The sequence below is a fragment of the Sinocyclocheilus grahami genome, unplaced genomic scaffold (assembly GCF_001515645.1).
Source record: "Sinocyclocheilus grahami isolate Dianchi unplaced genomic scaffold, SAMN03320097.WGS_v1.1 scaffold33.1, whole genome shotgun sequence".
Taxonomy (NCBI): Eukaryota; Metazoa; Chordata; class Actinopteri; order Cypriniformes; family Cyprinidae; genus Sinocyclocheilus; species Sinocyclocheilus grahami.
Genome location: NW_015505212.1, coordinates 3,516,344 through 3,532,732, shown reverse-complemented (window position 1 = coordinate 3,532,732; position 16,389 = coordinate 3,516,344). Strand labels below are relative to the sequence as shown.

The 16,389-nt window shown below is 35.5% G+C and overlaps 2 protein-coding genes across 2 annotated transcripts in view; both read left to right on the top strand.

The window, feature by feature from the left end:
* Nucleotides 1–3,679: 3,679 nt before the first annotated feature.
* LOC107581295 (SVOP-like) lies at nt 3,680–9,713 on the top strand. The gene is made up of 16 exons (XM_016266798.1): nt 3,680–4,089; nt 4,578–4,734; nt 4,850–4,950; nt 5,042–5,140; nt 5,388–5,459; nt 5,538–5,662; nt 6,083–6,146; nt 6,225–6,350; nt 6,435–6,563; nt 7,644–7,717; nt 7,865–8,061; nt 8,160–8,271; nt 9,018–9,099; nt 9,191–9,280; nt 9,401–9,514; nt 9,621–9,713. The coding sequence occupies exons 2-16, from the start codon at nt 4,617–4,619 to the stop codon at nt 9,630–9,632; spliced, it is 1,515 nt and encodes a 504-aa protein (XP_016122284.1). The 5' UTR covers nt 3,680–4,089; nt 4,578–4,616; the 3' UTR covers nt 9,633–9,713.
* A 1,569-nt stretch (nt 9,714–11,282) lies between these two features.
* Nucleotides 11,283–16,389, top strand: part of LOC107581280 (protein-methionine sulfoxide oxidase mical3b-like) — a 22,007-nt gene continuing 16,900 nt past the window's right edge. The window contains exons 1-5 of the mRNA XM_016266780.1: nt 11,283–11,704; nt 14,268–14,602; nt 14,698–14,905; nt 15,836–15,949; nt 16,040–16,141. Coding sequence (XP_016122266.1) covers nt 14,342–14,602; nt 14,698–14,905; nt 15,836–15,949; nt 16,040–16,141 — 685 coding nt within the window. The 5' untranslated portion in view covers nt 11,283–11,704; nt 14,268–14,341. The remainder of the gene's footprint in view (nt 11,705–14,267; nt 14,603–14,697; nt 14,906–15,835; nt 15,950–16,039; nt 16,142–16,389) is intronic.

The window sequence follows — 16,389 nt, the reverse complement described above, 5'->3', positions numbered from 1 at the left end:
ATAAAATCTCAAAAATATGTTATTTTGCCTAACATGTGAGTTTTATGTTTATACTTATTGGAATCAAATGTCAAACTTCGGATGGTAAAAGAAAAATGTTGATTATATTTAATTCGATAACGTTCATAAAACCGTAAAATGCGATATTCTACCCAACATTTGCGAGTACTGTGTATTTTTTTATACTTGTTCAATTATCACACCATTATCTTAGCAAAATGTTAATGTCAAACTCTAGACAGGGCGAGAGAAATGTCGATTATGTAATAATTCATTCGATAACGTTCATAAAAGCGTAATGTATTATTGTACCCAACATTTTTGAGTTCAGTGTACACTTATTAGAGTATCATGCCATTAGCTTAGCAACATGCTAACGTTAAACAATTGAAATCAATTGCAAAATTGAGTCAGTTTGTGTCGCTGCCTATATAGTGTGTTCAAAATGAGCCACTTATGAGGTTCCGTGACTCTGCCTATGTAGGCAGAGCGGCAGCTAACTAGGTTTTGGTACAGAGCTAATATCAGTCATGGTCTTCAGGTCTTGCCTTACATTTGAGCTCTGGGTACTTCAGACTCTGCAGTGGAGGGGAGAAGAGTTTTTGTTGGGATTGTAAACAGTGAAGTCACTCTACATACCCTGAGTTTTTGAGTCAGCCCACATGTTGAGATGATCGACAGGCAGCCTTAGCTGCCGACCAGCATGGTTCCCATGCCGATAACATCATATTAATTTGTCCAAACTGTCTGCATCTGAGGAAAGGTATCGAAGTAAGCATTCATGATGCTCGTGTGTATTCTTTTAAGCTCTTTTCGCCAGTAGTTTTGAATGTTGGCTGTCCAGTCAGTTCTTTTTAAAGTATGGCTGAGGTAGTTTCTCAGTTTACAGAAATTAATTTTGCACATTTTTTCATCTTTGCACAATCATATCATGGTGATGATGGAAGTCAATCAGTTAAAGAGTTTGAGGAAAAGAGAGACAACTATACAGTAACTATATAAAGAAAGATATGAGTTCATATACAAATATTTATATTGCATATTGATGTATCAACTCATTGAGCACAATCTGATTATATGTTAGATTATATGTTAAGCATATTAGATTGTATTTATTTTTTATTGTTATGAAAGTATTACGTATTAAAGATGTGGGAAAAGTGTTGCTATGGGACTTTTAAAAAAATAAGACCAAATCACTGTTGAGGCATATAGTTTATTTAGCTTCGTAATTTGGTAGGCATTCTCAATGTATTTTCATGTATTTGGTCATGTGAATTTGCACAGAGGTATAGTAAAGGTATTCCTATAAGGAAATGTGTTGAGGTTAAAGGCCTTCATCAATATTCTGTTTTAATTCTCTGTCCTATTTTTTCCTCTCTTTATTTATTCCTCTCTTTTCTTACAGTCCCCCCATACTGGGTTCCCACACTCGAGCTTGAAAAGGGGTCATGAAAAGATAATCAAAACTCCTGTAATTACTATAATATTTTCTATAGTCCTACAAAATATCTATTTAGGTTGAAATGCTCTTTGCGAGTGCATTAAAATGATTTAAAAAATCTTTATCCAATAATCGCAAACGACTTGAAAAGTCATGAAAATTTGTTGGCCAAAAGTTGTGGAAACCCTAGCTTCTGTCTTTTATTTATTAATTTTTTTCTCCTTAATATCTCAGTTTTTCTTACTTCGTAAATTGTACTTCCTTCATTCTTTCTATCTTTCTATCGATAGACTCCTGGCAGGCCTTAAATCAGGACGCATGTGAAGTGATGGATTATGCTTTATTACTTCCTTGTTTATTTTGTGTGCTAATGTCTTGATGGGCATGCTAATAGTCTTAAAAAATATTGAAAAATACTACAAACAAGCTTAATAGAATTTAGCCTACTTTGAAAGAGTACTATGTAATGGTTTATGAGACTAAAAACCAATGGTCAAAGCACAGAGAAACCATCCTGATCATCGTCAAAAGAAAAAAGAAGAAATTTTCAGTATTTTGTCATTTATAAACCTGAATAATATTTTTGAAAGTATTTGAAAATCAATATTTATCAATATATCATATAAAAAAGAGTATTAATATGTAAACGGACATTTCTCCATATTTAAATATTCAATATGTAGTCCACAGTTGACCAGTAAGAGGCAAACATCATTGGTAGACGCCCCCCTTTCCCACTGTGCAAAGACCAACTGGGAATTTTTCTTTATTTTCTTTCTTTTTTATTTTCAATTTTGCAGATTCCTTGAACTGCATGCATTCATAAAAGACTAAGTTGAGAATAAGTGTTGTATTTACTGTCAATTGATTTACATGGTGCTACTCAAGCGTGTGTGTGTGTGTGTGTGTGTGTGTGTGTGTGTGTGTGTGACTGTCTGAAACCATCAAAACCCTACAGCACTGAACTGAACTGAACTTAATCACATTTATAGCAATTACAATGTACAAGTTCTGAGATTAAATAAATGCAACGTGTGTGTGTGTGTGTGTGTGTGTGTCTGTGTCTGTGTCTGTGTGTCTGTGCAATACTATACCTCCCCCTGTCCCTATGTCGGTGCCATAGAGGATCTAATAGGAATGTGAACGAAATCTTACATAAAGTTCATTTTTCGTTTCATGTAAACTACCTGAAATCTAACGACATTATCATCTTTTTTTGTTGATGCTAAGACCATCTTTGTGATCCTATCATTGATGGATATGTATCTTTCTCTCATTCTGTCTTATTTCTTTCTCTCTTGGTCTCTGCAAACTGCATCCCAGTATTTGATGTTTAATGTCTCTATATTGTTGTGTAAATTAAATAATAAACAATGTGCCGTCAATTATGTCTCTTTTGTGTCCGTGCTGGGTAGAGGTCATCTGTCTAATACAATCTGCAATGCAGCATAAATCTAAAAAGAGATTAATAATACAAATTTATTTGACGCTATTGGTCTTGATTGTTTTAGTAATCTATCTATCTATGTTGGGAGAAGATACTCAATAGATCAAGATTGAGATATGGTTGATAATAAGACAATAAAATTGTATAAAATATAATAGGCCAAGTTAACAAAACAGTTAACAGTGATTTCTTTACTTTTCTTGTATATTCATACATTTAATTGGACTATTATTCATATTAACAAGCTTTTTCATTAAGAGTATCCTCCCTAATATAAATCTGCATATATTACCTAAAGAATACAGGATAATTCTTTCTAAACTTTCAAGATGAAATTTAGTACGTAAAGTTTGGGACTTTTTACGTAGTGATTTGCTGACTCGCGAACTGCTCGGACCGATTCAGTTCGACTTGTGTTTCGGATCGTTTTGTAATTCATTGAAAAGATTCGACTCAAAAGAATGATTCTTTTTCATCGCTACTTTGCGAATGAATTGAATGTCGCCAATCAGGATATTTTGGCGACGCCCTGTTCGGCCAAAACCTGTAACGTAATGTCTCCTGCCTAACAGGTCCGCGGAATATACATTGTTTCATTTGAGGTGAATGCTTACACTATAAACAGTGTCCACAGCTCTGTTTACAAGATATAGGTCAGTAGAGGAAGGAGAAAAGCTAAACTAAAACCTGTTTGTCCACTTTTAATAAATAACCCTCGGTTCATTTTAAATACAGCAAAGAAATCCGATCTTGGGTGTGTTATTTTAGAAAAGGAAAAAAAAGAGACATGGCCCTTTAAATGCAATGCCGAACCCCTTATAAGCTAAAGAGTGTGACGTTGTTTACCTGTCGGCAGGTGTTTTCGGATGTTACTGAGGGAGAGGTTGATGATGCACCTTTTCAAAGGGAGTTTTAACATTTATACAGAGACAGAATTTGGATTATAGTAGGCTACATTCGTACTTTTAAGAAAACACACACACACACATTGGATTTATAGTTCTGAAATCAGCTGGAACCATTTTATCAACGCTTTGCAAGACTGATTTGCATAAATCGCTGAAAGGACTTGGCACAACATACGGGAATTCTCGAACAGGGGAAATACAGTATCCGAAAAGTGTCATTCTGGATGTGAAAAGCTTCGACATGATGGAGAATCGTGTTTGACGACCTCTTTTCATCATCCGATGTTATAGTAAGAATTTATTATATTATTCTCAAATATCTCGCAATATGTTTCTTAATAAATACATTAATTGTAATGTACTTTTGTCCCTCAGAAATATGGTTGTAACATAAATAGTTAATACAGCACTTCAAAAAATACAGTACAGTGAATGTATGCGTAGTCTATGTTACTGAATGATGATTATCTGATCCTCATAACATGACATTTGCTTAGTAAAGTACATCAAATAGTACAATGATATCACCATGGAACATGTACAAGAAATGAGGGTCTAACCATTGTTTATGTACAAAAGAAATGGTGCATGTATAAATATAGGTGAATACCATGGTACCATGTCCAAAAACGTGCTATTACCATGTTAAATATACAAAAACCATCATATTATCATGGCAACAACTATGTTAAAACCATATTTATTGAAAATATTAATTTATTACTTTTTAGGTTTTTGCCTGTTTTGTTAACGTGAAAGTTTTATCTACACTTTTCAGTGTCTGCTATTCAGGAAATAAGTCGACTTTTCAAACAGAATGGCATTAAAGCGTTCGTCTTCCATGAAGACCCAGCTGGTCAATGCCATCCAGCTTCAGGAAGTGGAGATGGAGGAAGAGATCAACACCAGTAGCAGTAATAACAATCCTGCCGAAGGTGAAGAACATACAATTTACACAAATCACATGTGCTTATACTACTGTAACTTTATTACTACTTGTGACCAGTCAAGTAGCATCCAGTCATCTCAAGCGATTTTTAACCTCTGTAGCCCAAACAGAACCAAAATACTACACCGTGGAGGAGGCTGTGGAGAGCATCAGCTTTGGACGCTTCCATATTCTGCTTTTTGTCATCATGGGTAGTGCCAATGTAAGAAAACTGCATCTCTGTCATTTATTAACCAGCATACCGTGCTTTTATTGCTTACATATTTTATATTATTGCTGATGTGTGTGTGTAGATAGTGGAGGCAATGGAGATCATGTTGTTGGCTGTGGTTTCTCCTGAGATCCGCTGTGAATGGCATCTAGAGGATTGGCAGGTGGCCCTTGTCTCCACGGTGAGGAGCTCATCCAGTCAGAACCCTGTATTTTGTTTTTGCATTGAAGTTTGACAGGAATGGAATGTTGTAGTGCGAGATGCACACATGTGACCGTCGCACTAGTTAGGTTCCTTCTGTCCCAGATTTATATGCAAAACTGTGAGAACATTTTGTGGGTAAAATGCATGCATACATTTTTCATATACATTTTTCCTACAAAATGCAGAAATAAGAATTAACAGCCTGATTTTGTTTATGATTTTAGATGGTGTTCCTCGGTTTTATGGTCTGTGGGGTCCTCTGTGGTTATGTTGCCGACAAATATGGACGTTGGAAGGTCAGATAACGTCTCGTTTGACACATAAAGGCTAGGTTTTGGGTAAATTAGATTAAATAAATGTGTGTGTGTGCACAGGTGGTGTTTGGTGGCTTTATATGGGCAGCCTATTTTTCTCTGCTCACTTCATTCTCTCCATCGTACGGTTGGTTCATCTTCCTGCGCTGTATGGTGGGCTGCGGTGTCGCGGCCACATCTCAAGGGTGAGATTACGCAAATATTTTCTTATAATTTCCATATGTACAAACCTGAAAATCTTAGGGAATTTCACTTAAAAAAAATGTCAGGCCTGGACAGTTATGGAAACTAATAAAATCTTTAAAGTCATATCCATGTACATGTATATACAGTTTTGGCTTTTTGTTAGACTTCGGGCAAGGCATAGAAATGTCAATGTCTGAGCAAATTGTTCTTTTCTTTTCAATTAACTGGTTCACAAACTGGTTCACCAATAGGATTGAATTATTCATTAGCGAATCTGTCTAAATCACACCTTGATCCACTAATCATAAAACAACTGGGAAGATCGTGGAAATTCATTGACCATAAATTGCGAGAAAAATGATTTTCTAGTATGCATAACTAAATCAAATGCATGTGCAAATGTTATTTTCTTTCTAAAGGTTTGTTTTGAAGACTGAATTCATCCCATCCAAATACAGAGCGTCGCTGCTTCCTCTTGCCTCAGTGAGTGCAAAATGTGAAGTTATGTTTGACCTTCAACTGGGAAACCTTCTACTGACCTTGCCTGTGATTGGTTGACAGATCTTCTGGATGCTGGGATCGATGCTTATTATTATTCTCGGTATGACGGTGGTGCCCACAATGGGCTGGCGCTGGATGATCCGTTTTTCTATCATCCCCAGCATCATACTCATTGGACTCTTCATGGTGAGTTTCATCTATTTTGCTAAAGGAAATGGAAGTAGAGGTTTGTCTTTGACTCACTTGCTCACTCTTTTCCTTTTTTTTTAGTTTATTCCTGAGTCTGCACGGTTCCAGGTCTCAGCAGGAAACACACAGGAAGCCTTGTCTACACTTAATTGGATCGCTAGGATGAATGACACCACCTTACCAGAAGGAGAACTACGGGAACCTGAAGTGGTGTGTATGAGAAGTTCTTTTTTCTTTATCTGAGTCTTTTATGACTCAAGATCTTACTTTTGCTTATTTACAATAAGCAAAAGTAAATAAAATATAAATCTATTATCTATTATTAATATAAATAATTTTCATTAATATATAGATTATATATAGTAAGGATGCTCTGATAGTAAAAATTCAGGCCAAAAACTATAAGCCGATAATTAATTATTTTCAAATGATGGTCGACAATGTTTAAATGACAGATATAAAATTCTAAATAAATTACAATTAAAACACTACAAATTAAAATCAGTCATTTTAAATGCAACAGGTGAATCCACAGCATAATTATGTATAGTATGAAAAATGTGCTCAAGATCACATTTTAACATTTTACGTATACCGATCACATTTTTAAGATGAGAAAGATAATCATAAAAATATTGAAAATGAGCATGCATAATTAAATATACAATATTTACAGAAAAAAAAAATATATATCAGCCAATAACCGATATGGTGCCGATATATTGTACATTACTAACATATAGACAGACACAAATCCTACACCGAAACATTTTGAAAAATATTCAAGTGTGTATATTTCATATATACTGTTTATGTAATATGTAATAATGAAGCCTCATTCCTTTTTAAGATGAGAAAGATAATCATAAAAATATTGAAAATGAGCATGCATAATTAAATATACAATATTTACAGAAAAAATATATATATATCAGCCAATAACCGATATGGTGCCGATATATTGTACATTACTAACATATAGACAAACACAAATCCTACACCGAAACATTTTGAAAAATATTCAAGTGTGTATATTTCATATATACTTTTTATGTAATATGTAATAATGAAGCCTAAATATATAAATAGTTAAATAAATATATATATATAGAAAATATATAAATAGTTTGAGACAGTAGAAAGGTATTTTTGAATGGTTACGAAGTATCTGGCAGTGAAAAAAGAGGCACTCATTTCTCTATACAGTATGTATAACTCTACACATTCATTTATGCGTTTATATGAGTGTAAATGCACTTGAGTGCAACTAACAGAACTGTTTGTATTCAGACAGAAAGAGGAAATGCCATCACTCTGATCAGCCCGGCTTTTAGAAGAACATCACTTTTGCTGTGGTACTCATGGTAATGTCTAACACACTTCCCTTTGGTTTGTTTGTTTGGTGTTGTGTGTGTGTGTGTGTGTGTGTGTGTGTGAGTGAAAAATACACTTTTCGTTTACTGTGCAGCTTGTATGCTTGATGTGTGATGTACTACATTGTTCATCCACAGGTTTGTGGCATCCTTCTCTTATTATGGCTCCGTTCTAAGCAGTTCTGAGTTACTGGAGAAGAACCTTCTGTGTATGACAGATGCTGACGCAGAGCACCAGATCAAACACAACCAGGAGGAGGCACTGTGTTACTGTATCCCATTCAACATGGCTGACTACCAGACTCTCCTCATCAGCTGTTTGGGCGAGGTGGCACGTGAGTGACCTTTGACCTCTCACTTGACCCAGTTTCACATACTCAGCTGAGTCAAATGTTGAAAGCTGATGTATGTTTTCCTTGTGTTTCCTCTGCAGTCATACCCCTCAATATTGGCATGTTAAATATATTCGGACGGAAGCCCAGCTTGGCCATACTTCAGCTGCTGTCTGCCTTTTTCTTCATGCTTGTTAATATTTGCACAACAATGTGAGTATATTGTTCTTTTGTTCTGTAAAATGATTTAAAATGCTTTTCATCAGAGTTATTATAGTTAAATAAAACTAGAACCAATGCGTTTTTATTGCTAACTAAAATACATATGTATATATATATATATATATATATATATATATATATATATATATATATATATATAATATGAATGTTGAAGTGCTAAAATGCATACACATGTAAAAAAACAAAAGTACAAAAAATTCAACAAATGTATATTAAAACAGAAAATATAAAAATAAACATAATTAAAAATGATGATATAATACCAAAATAGACTGTTTTTCATTGATTTATTTTACTGTGTATGTATGAAATTCTAATGAAGTATGTACACTTAATGTTGAATTATATTGTGTACCTGCTTGTTAGAGCACACTGCTTTTATTATTGCTATAGTAATTAATTATAGTACCATATGTTTCGTGTAGATGCTAGTAGTGTTACCATTCATTGTTCAATACAAAACCCCAGTGTTGTGTACGTCTAGATGACATTGTGTCCTTAAAAAATAAAAATAGTTTCACACATTGTATGCATATTTTAAACAGTGTACATAAACTATACTGTAGATATAATAAAAGTAGTATGGTAGTATGCTATTATGCATTTGCCATTTATTCATGATGGGGGTGTTCAAACATTTTTGTGGCCCTCTTGTGACCATAAGTTAGAAGTGCATCTGAAGTATAAAACTGAATAATGTGTCTCTCCCTGTGCAGGTTTGGTTTCACTGTACTGCTCTTCCTTCTCCGCTCTGTGGTTTCCATGAATTTTAATGTGGTCTATATTTACACAGCAGAGGTGAGACCCAACATATGAACACTCCACTTACTCTTTAAGGAAGAGCTCACCACAAAATGAAAATTGTTATGATTGGTTTGTGTTTACACAGGTTTATCCTACATCTGTGCGCTCAATTGGAATGGGCTTTTGCACATCCTTCAGTCGAGTTGGGGGAATGATTGCACCTTTTATAGCACAGGTGCTCTATGTGTTTGACTTTGCATGAGTGTCTGTGTACATAAATATCTATGTTCAAATGTGTGTTTAACACATTTGATTTACATACATATAGATGACACAGTGTTTGCATGTGTCATAGGTGTTGATGTCTAAGTCTGTGATTCTGGCCCTGTCACCGTTCGCCATAACGTGTGTGATTTGTGCGGTGGGAGTGGCATTTTTGCCCATTGAGACCAGAGGACGTGCATTACTAGTAAGCATCTTCACATTTCCTCCCACAGTTCTCAAAACAGATTTTCACTGAGGTCAAATTGAGACAGTTTAACAACTTGCCATTTTGTTTTGTCCCTCTATTCCAGCAAGATGCCTGAAATATGCCAAATGGAAATGAAGGACAATTGCACTTTTGTAACAAAACATGATCTCATATTAAAGCTGGAACAATTTTCTATGAATTTTAATGTTGCATGTGTTGGGTTCTTCATAAATAATTATGCAAAATCTGTTCAAACCCTTTTTCCTGTTTTGACACATTTCCTATTTTAACAGGAAGTTGGAAAAGGACACATCAAAGCCCGGCAAAACCACAATTTACTACTTGTTTTAGTCAGTGGCAGGTATTGAAAGAGGGGGTGATCTTATGCTACTGAGCAGTTTATTGAACAAAACTTTCTATATGCTCTTATGAACAAGATTAGTCATCAATATTTTTAGTCCATTTTTCCAAAAGTGTAAGGAATCTGCTTAAATTTTGTTTTATTAACATTTTGCAGAGGGTTTTGTTTTAGTCATAGTTTTCGCCTTTTGACAATGTCAATATTGCATTACTTTTAGACAGTTTTACTAAAATGCCATTCATTTTCGTTGCGTAAAACAGCATTTTAGTTGAGAAGAAAAATTAAACCAAATATTCAAACATTATATAAGCATATAAAATATATAAGCAGCATTATCAGCATAATTATAACAAAACCAAAACTGTCCATGTAGAAACCTAAACTCCTGCAATAACATTGTAATCAGTAAACTATTAAAATACAATGTTGCAATGTTACAATGTTTGCATTCACCTCATATTCGCTGATACAAGTTGTAATATTTCTGATTAATCTCATATAGGTTGCGTTTGGGTGCGTTAACTAACCTGTTAACAGAGTGATTCAGCTGCCTGTGTATTTTAATATCGTACGCTGTTTTCCCTCGTCATTTCGTCAACTGTATTAATTAAGATTTAATTCTCGTCATGTTAATGACCATTTACATGCCTAATTTAGTTGACGACAAGAACACTCCCTGTTATTTATATGTGACCCTGGACCACAAAACCAGTCTTAAGTGTCAATTTTTCAAAATTTAGATTTATACATCATCTGAAAATTTTAATATCTGGAATCTGAGGGTGCAAAAAAATCAAAATACTGAGAAAATCGCCTATAAAGTTGTCCAAATGAAGTCCTTAGTGATGCATATTACTAATCAAAAATTAAGTTTTGATATATTTACGGTAGGGAATTTACAAAATATCTTCATGGAACATGATCTTTACTTAATATCCTAATGATTTTTGGCATAAAAGAAAAATCTATAATTTTGACCCATGCAATGTAGTTTTGGCTATTGCTACAAATATACCCCAGCGACTTAAGACTGGTTTTGTGGTCAAGGATCGAAGGGCCCTCGTGCTGTTCTTGGAGAAAACCATTCCCTGTTGTTTCTTCAGGGATGGCCTTCCATTAGCCTTCAAACAGACTAATGCATTTCTGAATGAACCACTGAAATTATGAATTTTTTTAATCTAAACAATAACAACCACTTGAGGGAGACATTAGACATTACGTTTGTGTTCAGTAGGGATAAAGAAGTGTGTCAAAAGTGTTACAGGCTCTCCAGATCTGTCTTTCCTCCACCACTCTTCTCTTACCCTCCCTCATCTGTACTCTGTCTGTAATCTCTTTAAGAAGTCTCCATCCCGGGGTAAATCAGATTAGATTTAGGGCTGCTTTCTATAACACTCCGACACCAAACACCAACAGCTCTGCCGCAGTACTGAATAATGAATCTGTACGATTAACATGCACTGTCTGCAATATGCAAATCATCTACAGGGTTTATGTGATATAGAATGTGTCCTGAAAGACAATGTTTGTGTTTGTTGCCTGTTTGAAAGCGTTTGTGTAGAGGAGGAGTCAGCGTGTGCCTGGTAGCTCCTTCCTCTGACCTTGGCTACAGAGAGATGGAGAGAGAAAGAGGACAGAGTGTGTGTGTGTGTGTGTGTGTGAAGCGGTTGAGCTAATTCGTGCACTGCAGCTGTGTATATGATACCAGAGTTAATGTGGCACCAACAGCTCTAGATCCTCTTGGGAACTTGCCAGAGAAAAACAGAGCGAGAGACGAGGAAGGAAAGCATGTCTGCAGCATGTGCACACTGCAGAGAAGCAGCACGGTAAATCTCACTTGCATTGAATGTATTTTTGTGTGTGTGCATATGTCAGTCCAGTGCAGCAATGTTGATGCTTTGTGACAGGATCTGAAGAAACCTACATTAGTTCAGATGCTCGATAGGATGTGGAAAGAGCTGAAAAAGCATATGACTGCAGCTGTAAGAATTGTCATTCTTGGTGCATGCTTTCATAGAAACACTTTGACTCTATATACTCAATGAATGACTATAGTTTCATGAATATGTGAAAATGCCCATATACAGTAGTTTCACAGTGTAATCAATGTCTGAATGGCTGACTAGAGGAAAATCTGATCGATCCTCTTTCTGCAGCACTTGCCTTGCGTTCTGTAATCCTCTGCTCTCAAATGGCACAGCAGTCAATCACTGAGACTTTTGAGAGGAGAGAGGGGAATAAGGATATTAATACAGGTCATTTATTTTTAATGCTGATACTTCAGGGTTTTGCCCTCCATTTACAGTTACATGAGAATCATGTGTCGATGACCTCCAATAAAATGGGGAGTTTTCGTTTTGAGAGTAACTTCTTGTTGTTCTTCTTCTTATGCACAGTTTCCATGAACTGCTTGTGAGCATATTCTTTGCTTAAAGGAGTAGATCATGCAGAAATTACAATTCTTTCATAATTTACTCACCTTCAAACCTGTTTAATTTTTTTTCTTCTTCCACAGAGCAGAAAATGAGATGTTTAGCAGAATGTTCATGCTGTTCTTTTCTGTACAATGCAAGTGAATGGGGTCATTCAAACTACAAAAATGAAAAATAGTACTGTAAAAGTGGTCCATATGACTTGTGTGTCATCCAAAGTCAAAAATAGCTTTATGTGAGGAACAGACTGAAATTTAAGTGACCTTTTTTTTTTTTTACCTCTAAACTCTCAAAACTTTCACATTTTTACGGTTTAATTTGTGTGCGTATTGAGACGTGGCACTTCACAAGCAGTTATGAGTAACAAGAACATATAATTATAAAAACTTTTTTGCATCATTGATGTCAAACCTGGTGTGACGTGTCGTGGTGTGGCAAATGAGTTGTGATGAAGATTAGAATTTACGTTTATGATCCTTTTATGGTGTTTTTTGTTATTTTGGGAGCTTGACAGCTCCTGGTCACCATTCAATTTTGATGACACACTTTTCATTTCATCAAGATAAGAGAAAGATTAGTTTGACAGTCACCTTGTCTCACCCATAATCCCCCTCTTTCTCCCAATGGGTAGCATTCCCAAGATTTAATACCAGGCTGACCCTGTCTCTAATGGGCTCCATTTTTAGACACTATGTCAGTATCTGCTTTAGTGCATTTAAATAATCTAAGCACACTTGCTGTATCATATTCTTTCGTATAGGTGCAAGAGAGTGAAAAAATCCGCCATTAAAAGGATTTGGACACCAAAATTACGCTTAAATAGTCTCCTTATCATTGTATATAATCATGAGATATCAAATCAGGCATCATCTGCAAGCTCATATGATGACTCATTCTTATGTGGGCGCTTAGAGGTCTAAATTTTCATCCAGGCTGAATTGCACGGCTGAGTAATAGGCCTGAATGAATTGAGTCAGTGCAGTTACTGTAATCTTTTGTAATGTGCGTAATGAAGTGCTTTACTGTCTGGTGTTTATTGCTGACTCTATGGAGCACTTTAATCCCCACCCCTTTTACTCAACAGCCAATCAGAATGATCACTGGAGTCAGTGCAGGAACCACAGACTACTGCAAACACATTTTGTTTACCTGTTTGTTACCTGTCTACCTGTTTACACACACACACACACACACATAGTATCTATAGTTATCTATGCTTGATATAATACAGATAAACATACATTCAGATAATACAATATAATCATAGGTAATGAGATTTACAAAATTGGTGAAATGAAATATTATTTTGTTTTTTTTTATTTATCTATTTGTTTATTTATTTACTCAAAATTATTAAAAACATTTGAAAACAGAGATTTTGCATTATCAATTCACCAATGCATTTTTTTTTTTGGGAAATGACACTAATGATGAACTCAAAATGTCCAAGTATCAACTAATTATTCACTCTGAACCTTGTATCTGTAGTATATTCACTAATTATAACAATATAGTTTATTTATTAATATAGTATACTAAATATTACTAATCATTTATATCACAAGTTATTTATTGCACTTATAATAATTAGTAGGAAAGTGATGTGTGTATGTGTGCAACACCAGAGTCCAAGGCAATTCAATTAATTTAATTTCAATATAAATATATATTTGTGTCAATAAAATGGCTCTCATAAAAATATCTGTTATATAAGCAGTGACACGTTGAGTGTCATTGAGTTGAGGAGTTAATGAGAGACATGTGTCTGAGTGGAACATGATGTGAAGGTGGATAGCGAGGAATAAGAATGTGGCAGCACTTTTGCTGACTTCACAAAAAAATCTGCTTCACAGCCTATCTATGCGGATTGCTTTCTCTGTTCCCTATTCCATGTTCATCTCTTCCCCATGTTTCCAAAATCAGCCTGCAGTCGCCAGAAATAATTTCTCTTCCTCAGATGTCCTGTGTCTGGTGCCTTCTGGAGGTGAGCTGACTCCTGTGTGGGTCATCGTGGTCGTTTGAGGAGCAGATATGTGGGACGGGCAGTCTAAAACGTGTCATGTGCACGCCCTGTTCGATGCCTTTGTTCAAGCCGCCACATGCAAGGAGACCTTCAGGGCCTTCCAGGAGCTGTGTGAAGAGCTGAAGCTGCATCCCAGCGGTCAGCCGCAGTTCTACCACACCCTGAGGAGCAGACTGCACTACTGGAAGGCCAAAGCACTATGGGCCAAACTGGATAAAAGAGCCAGCCAGAGAGAATACATGAGAGGCCATGCTTGCACCAGCACCACGGTACAAAGAGTCACCCGCAGTGCATTGCAAGAGAGAGTTCTCTTCACTAGCGTGCTGAAAACTGTTTCACATGCAGGTTTTTGTTGTGTGTTCAGTGTCTAATCATAGGTGCAGGTCCGTGTGGATTGCGGACCGCTATAGAGCTGCGATTTCTTGGCGCCAGGGTGATTCTGGTGGAAAAGCGAGATGCTTTCTCACGGAACAATGTTCTTCACCTTTGGCCGTTCACCATCCAGGACCTCCGTGGTTTGGGGGCCAAAAAGTTCTACGGGAAGTTCTGTGCTGGAGCCATAGACCATATCAGTGAGTTAATGTGAACTTGAACTCAGAACTCAGTTGAATACACATTTGTGGTTTTATTGCACACAGTTCATCAGTGCAAATTATTCCAAAGAAAAAAAGCTTGCTCCACTTCTGAAACAACTTCCTTTCCAGGTGACATCATCTATGCCAGGCAGGCTATTGGTTAACGCCCACTTTTCACAATCAATTTCCAGTGAATAAAAGTCCCAACCTACTTTTTCCCCAATAATATTTTAAATCATTTTTTATTAATTAATTAAATTATTTCTTTGCTTTTAAAGTGGCCTTGTTATAGTTTTTTAAATTTTTTATAATTTATCAGTATTGGTTCAAATTTGATATTTATATGAAATGTGCATTTTCTCTGTTTTTCATCTACAATTTACTTTATTGACCATTTAATAAAAAAAAGCATTAAATATTTAATAAGTAGATTTATATAAAATCTATAATTTATATTTTGTATATTTTATCATGTTGTGTTGCCTAAATATTTGTAGTATTTAAAATAATTTATTATTAATTTACTGTATTTAGACTAAAGACATGGCACTTTCTATCATTTAATTATTAATTTTACTCATTTGTCTTAATTAATTTTTGTGAGTTTTATGATAAAGTCTACAAATATAAAATATACTTTGAAAACTAGTTAATAATATACAATGCAATTTATCAGTTTAATCCTATTTTAAGGATGCTTTGATTATTATTATTTTGTAATGAAGACAATGATTAACAACACAATTTTAGTAGTGCTTTCTGAAAGCATTTAATATTATCATTTGTTGGCTGTGATTGTGTTGATTTCTAGTCTATTCATACTATTTAACTACCTTTTTCTCATTATTTATTCTGTTTTACCTGTTAATATTACGTTACGAGAGTAAAATAGTTTTGAATGGTTTATCAACATCTATGTCTGTGCAGGTATTCGTCAGTTGCAGCTGATGCTTCTGAAGGTGGCCTTGTTACTGGGCGTTGAGATTCATGTGAATGTGGAGTTCAAACATCTAGTGGAACCTCCAGAGGACCAAGAGAAACGTGAGAATATAATTGAATACACTTTCACCCTAATTTTAACTGCCAACGTAACTGATTTTTTTGATTGATTTTCCCATTTGTCCTGTTCAGGTGTTGGTTGGCGAGCAGAAGTCCACCCCAACTCTCATCCAGTCAGTCAGCTGGAGTTTGATGTGGTTATTGGGGCAGATGGTAGAAGAAACACCTTACCAGGTAACTGCAAAACACCTCCGTCTCAGGCCTATTGTGATAAAAGTTTATCCAATCAGAAATGCATCAAACAGATGCTTCAGTCGGTGGTTAATATGAATATGTCTTCCTGGTTTCACACCATTTCGTAACTTTAGTTCCCCAGTTCCCTGCTCATTTTCAATGGACTTCCTTTTTCTCTCTCACACATACGCCAAAACCCCAAAATTGTCAGAAACGAGACCGGGATCCAATAGCAGGTGAACACAAAA

Bases quoted from the DNA above. Each gene is read 5' to 3' on its own strand.
- LOC107581295 (XM_016266798.1), top strand. From the start codon at position 4,617: ATGGCATTAAAGCGTTCGTCTTCCATGAAGACCCAGCTGGTCAATGCC. The intron at 5,141-5,387 runs GTGAGGAGCTCA...TTATGATTTTAG, and splicing joins AGGTGGCCCTTGTCTCCACG to ATGGTGTTCCTCGGTTTTAT. The intron at 5,460-5,537 runs GTCAGATAACGT...GTGTGTGCACAG, and splicing joins ACAAATATGGACGTTGGAAG to GTGGTGTTTGGTGGCTTTAT.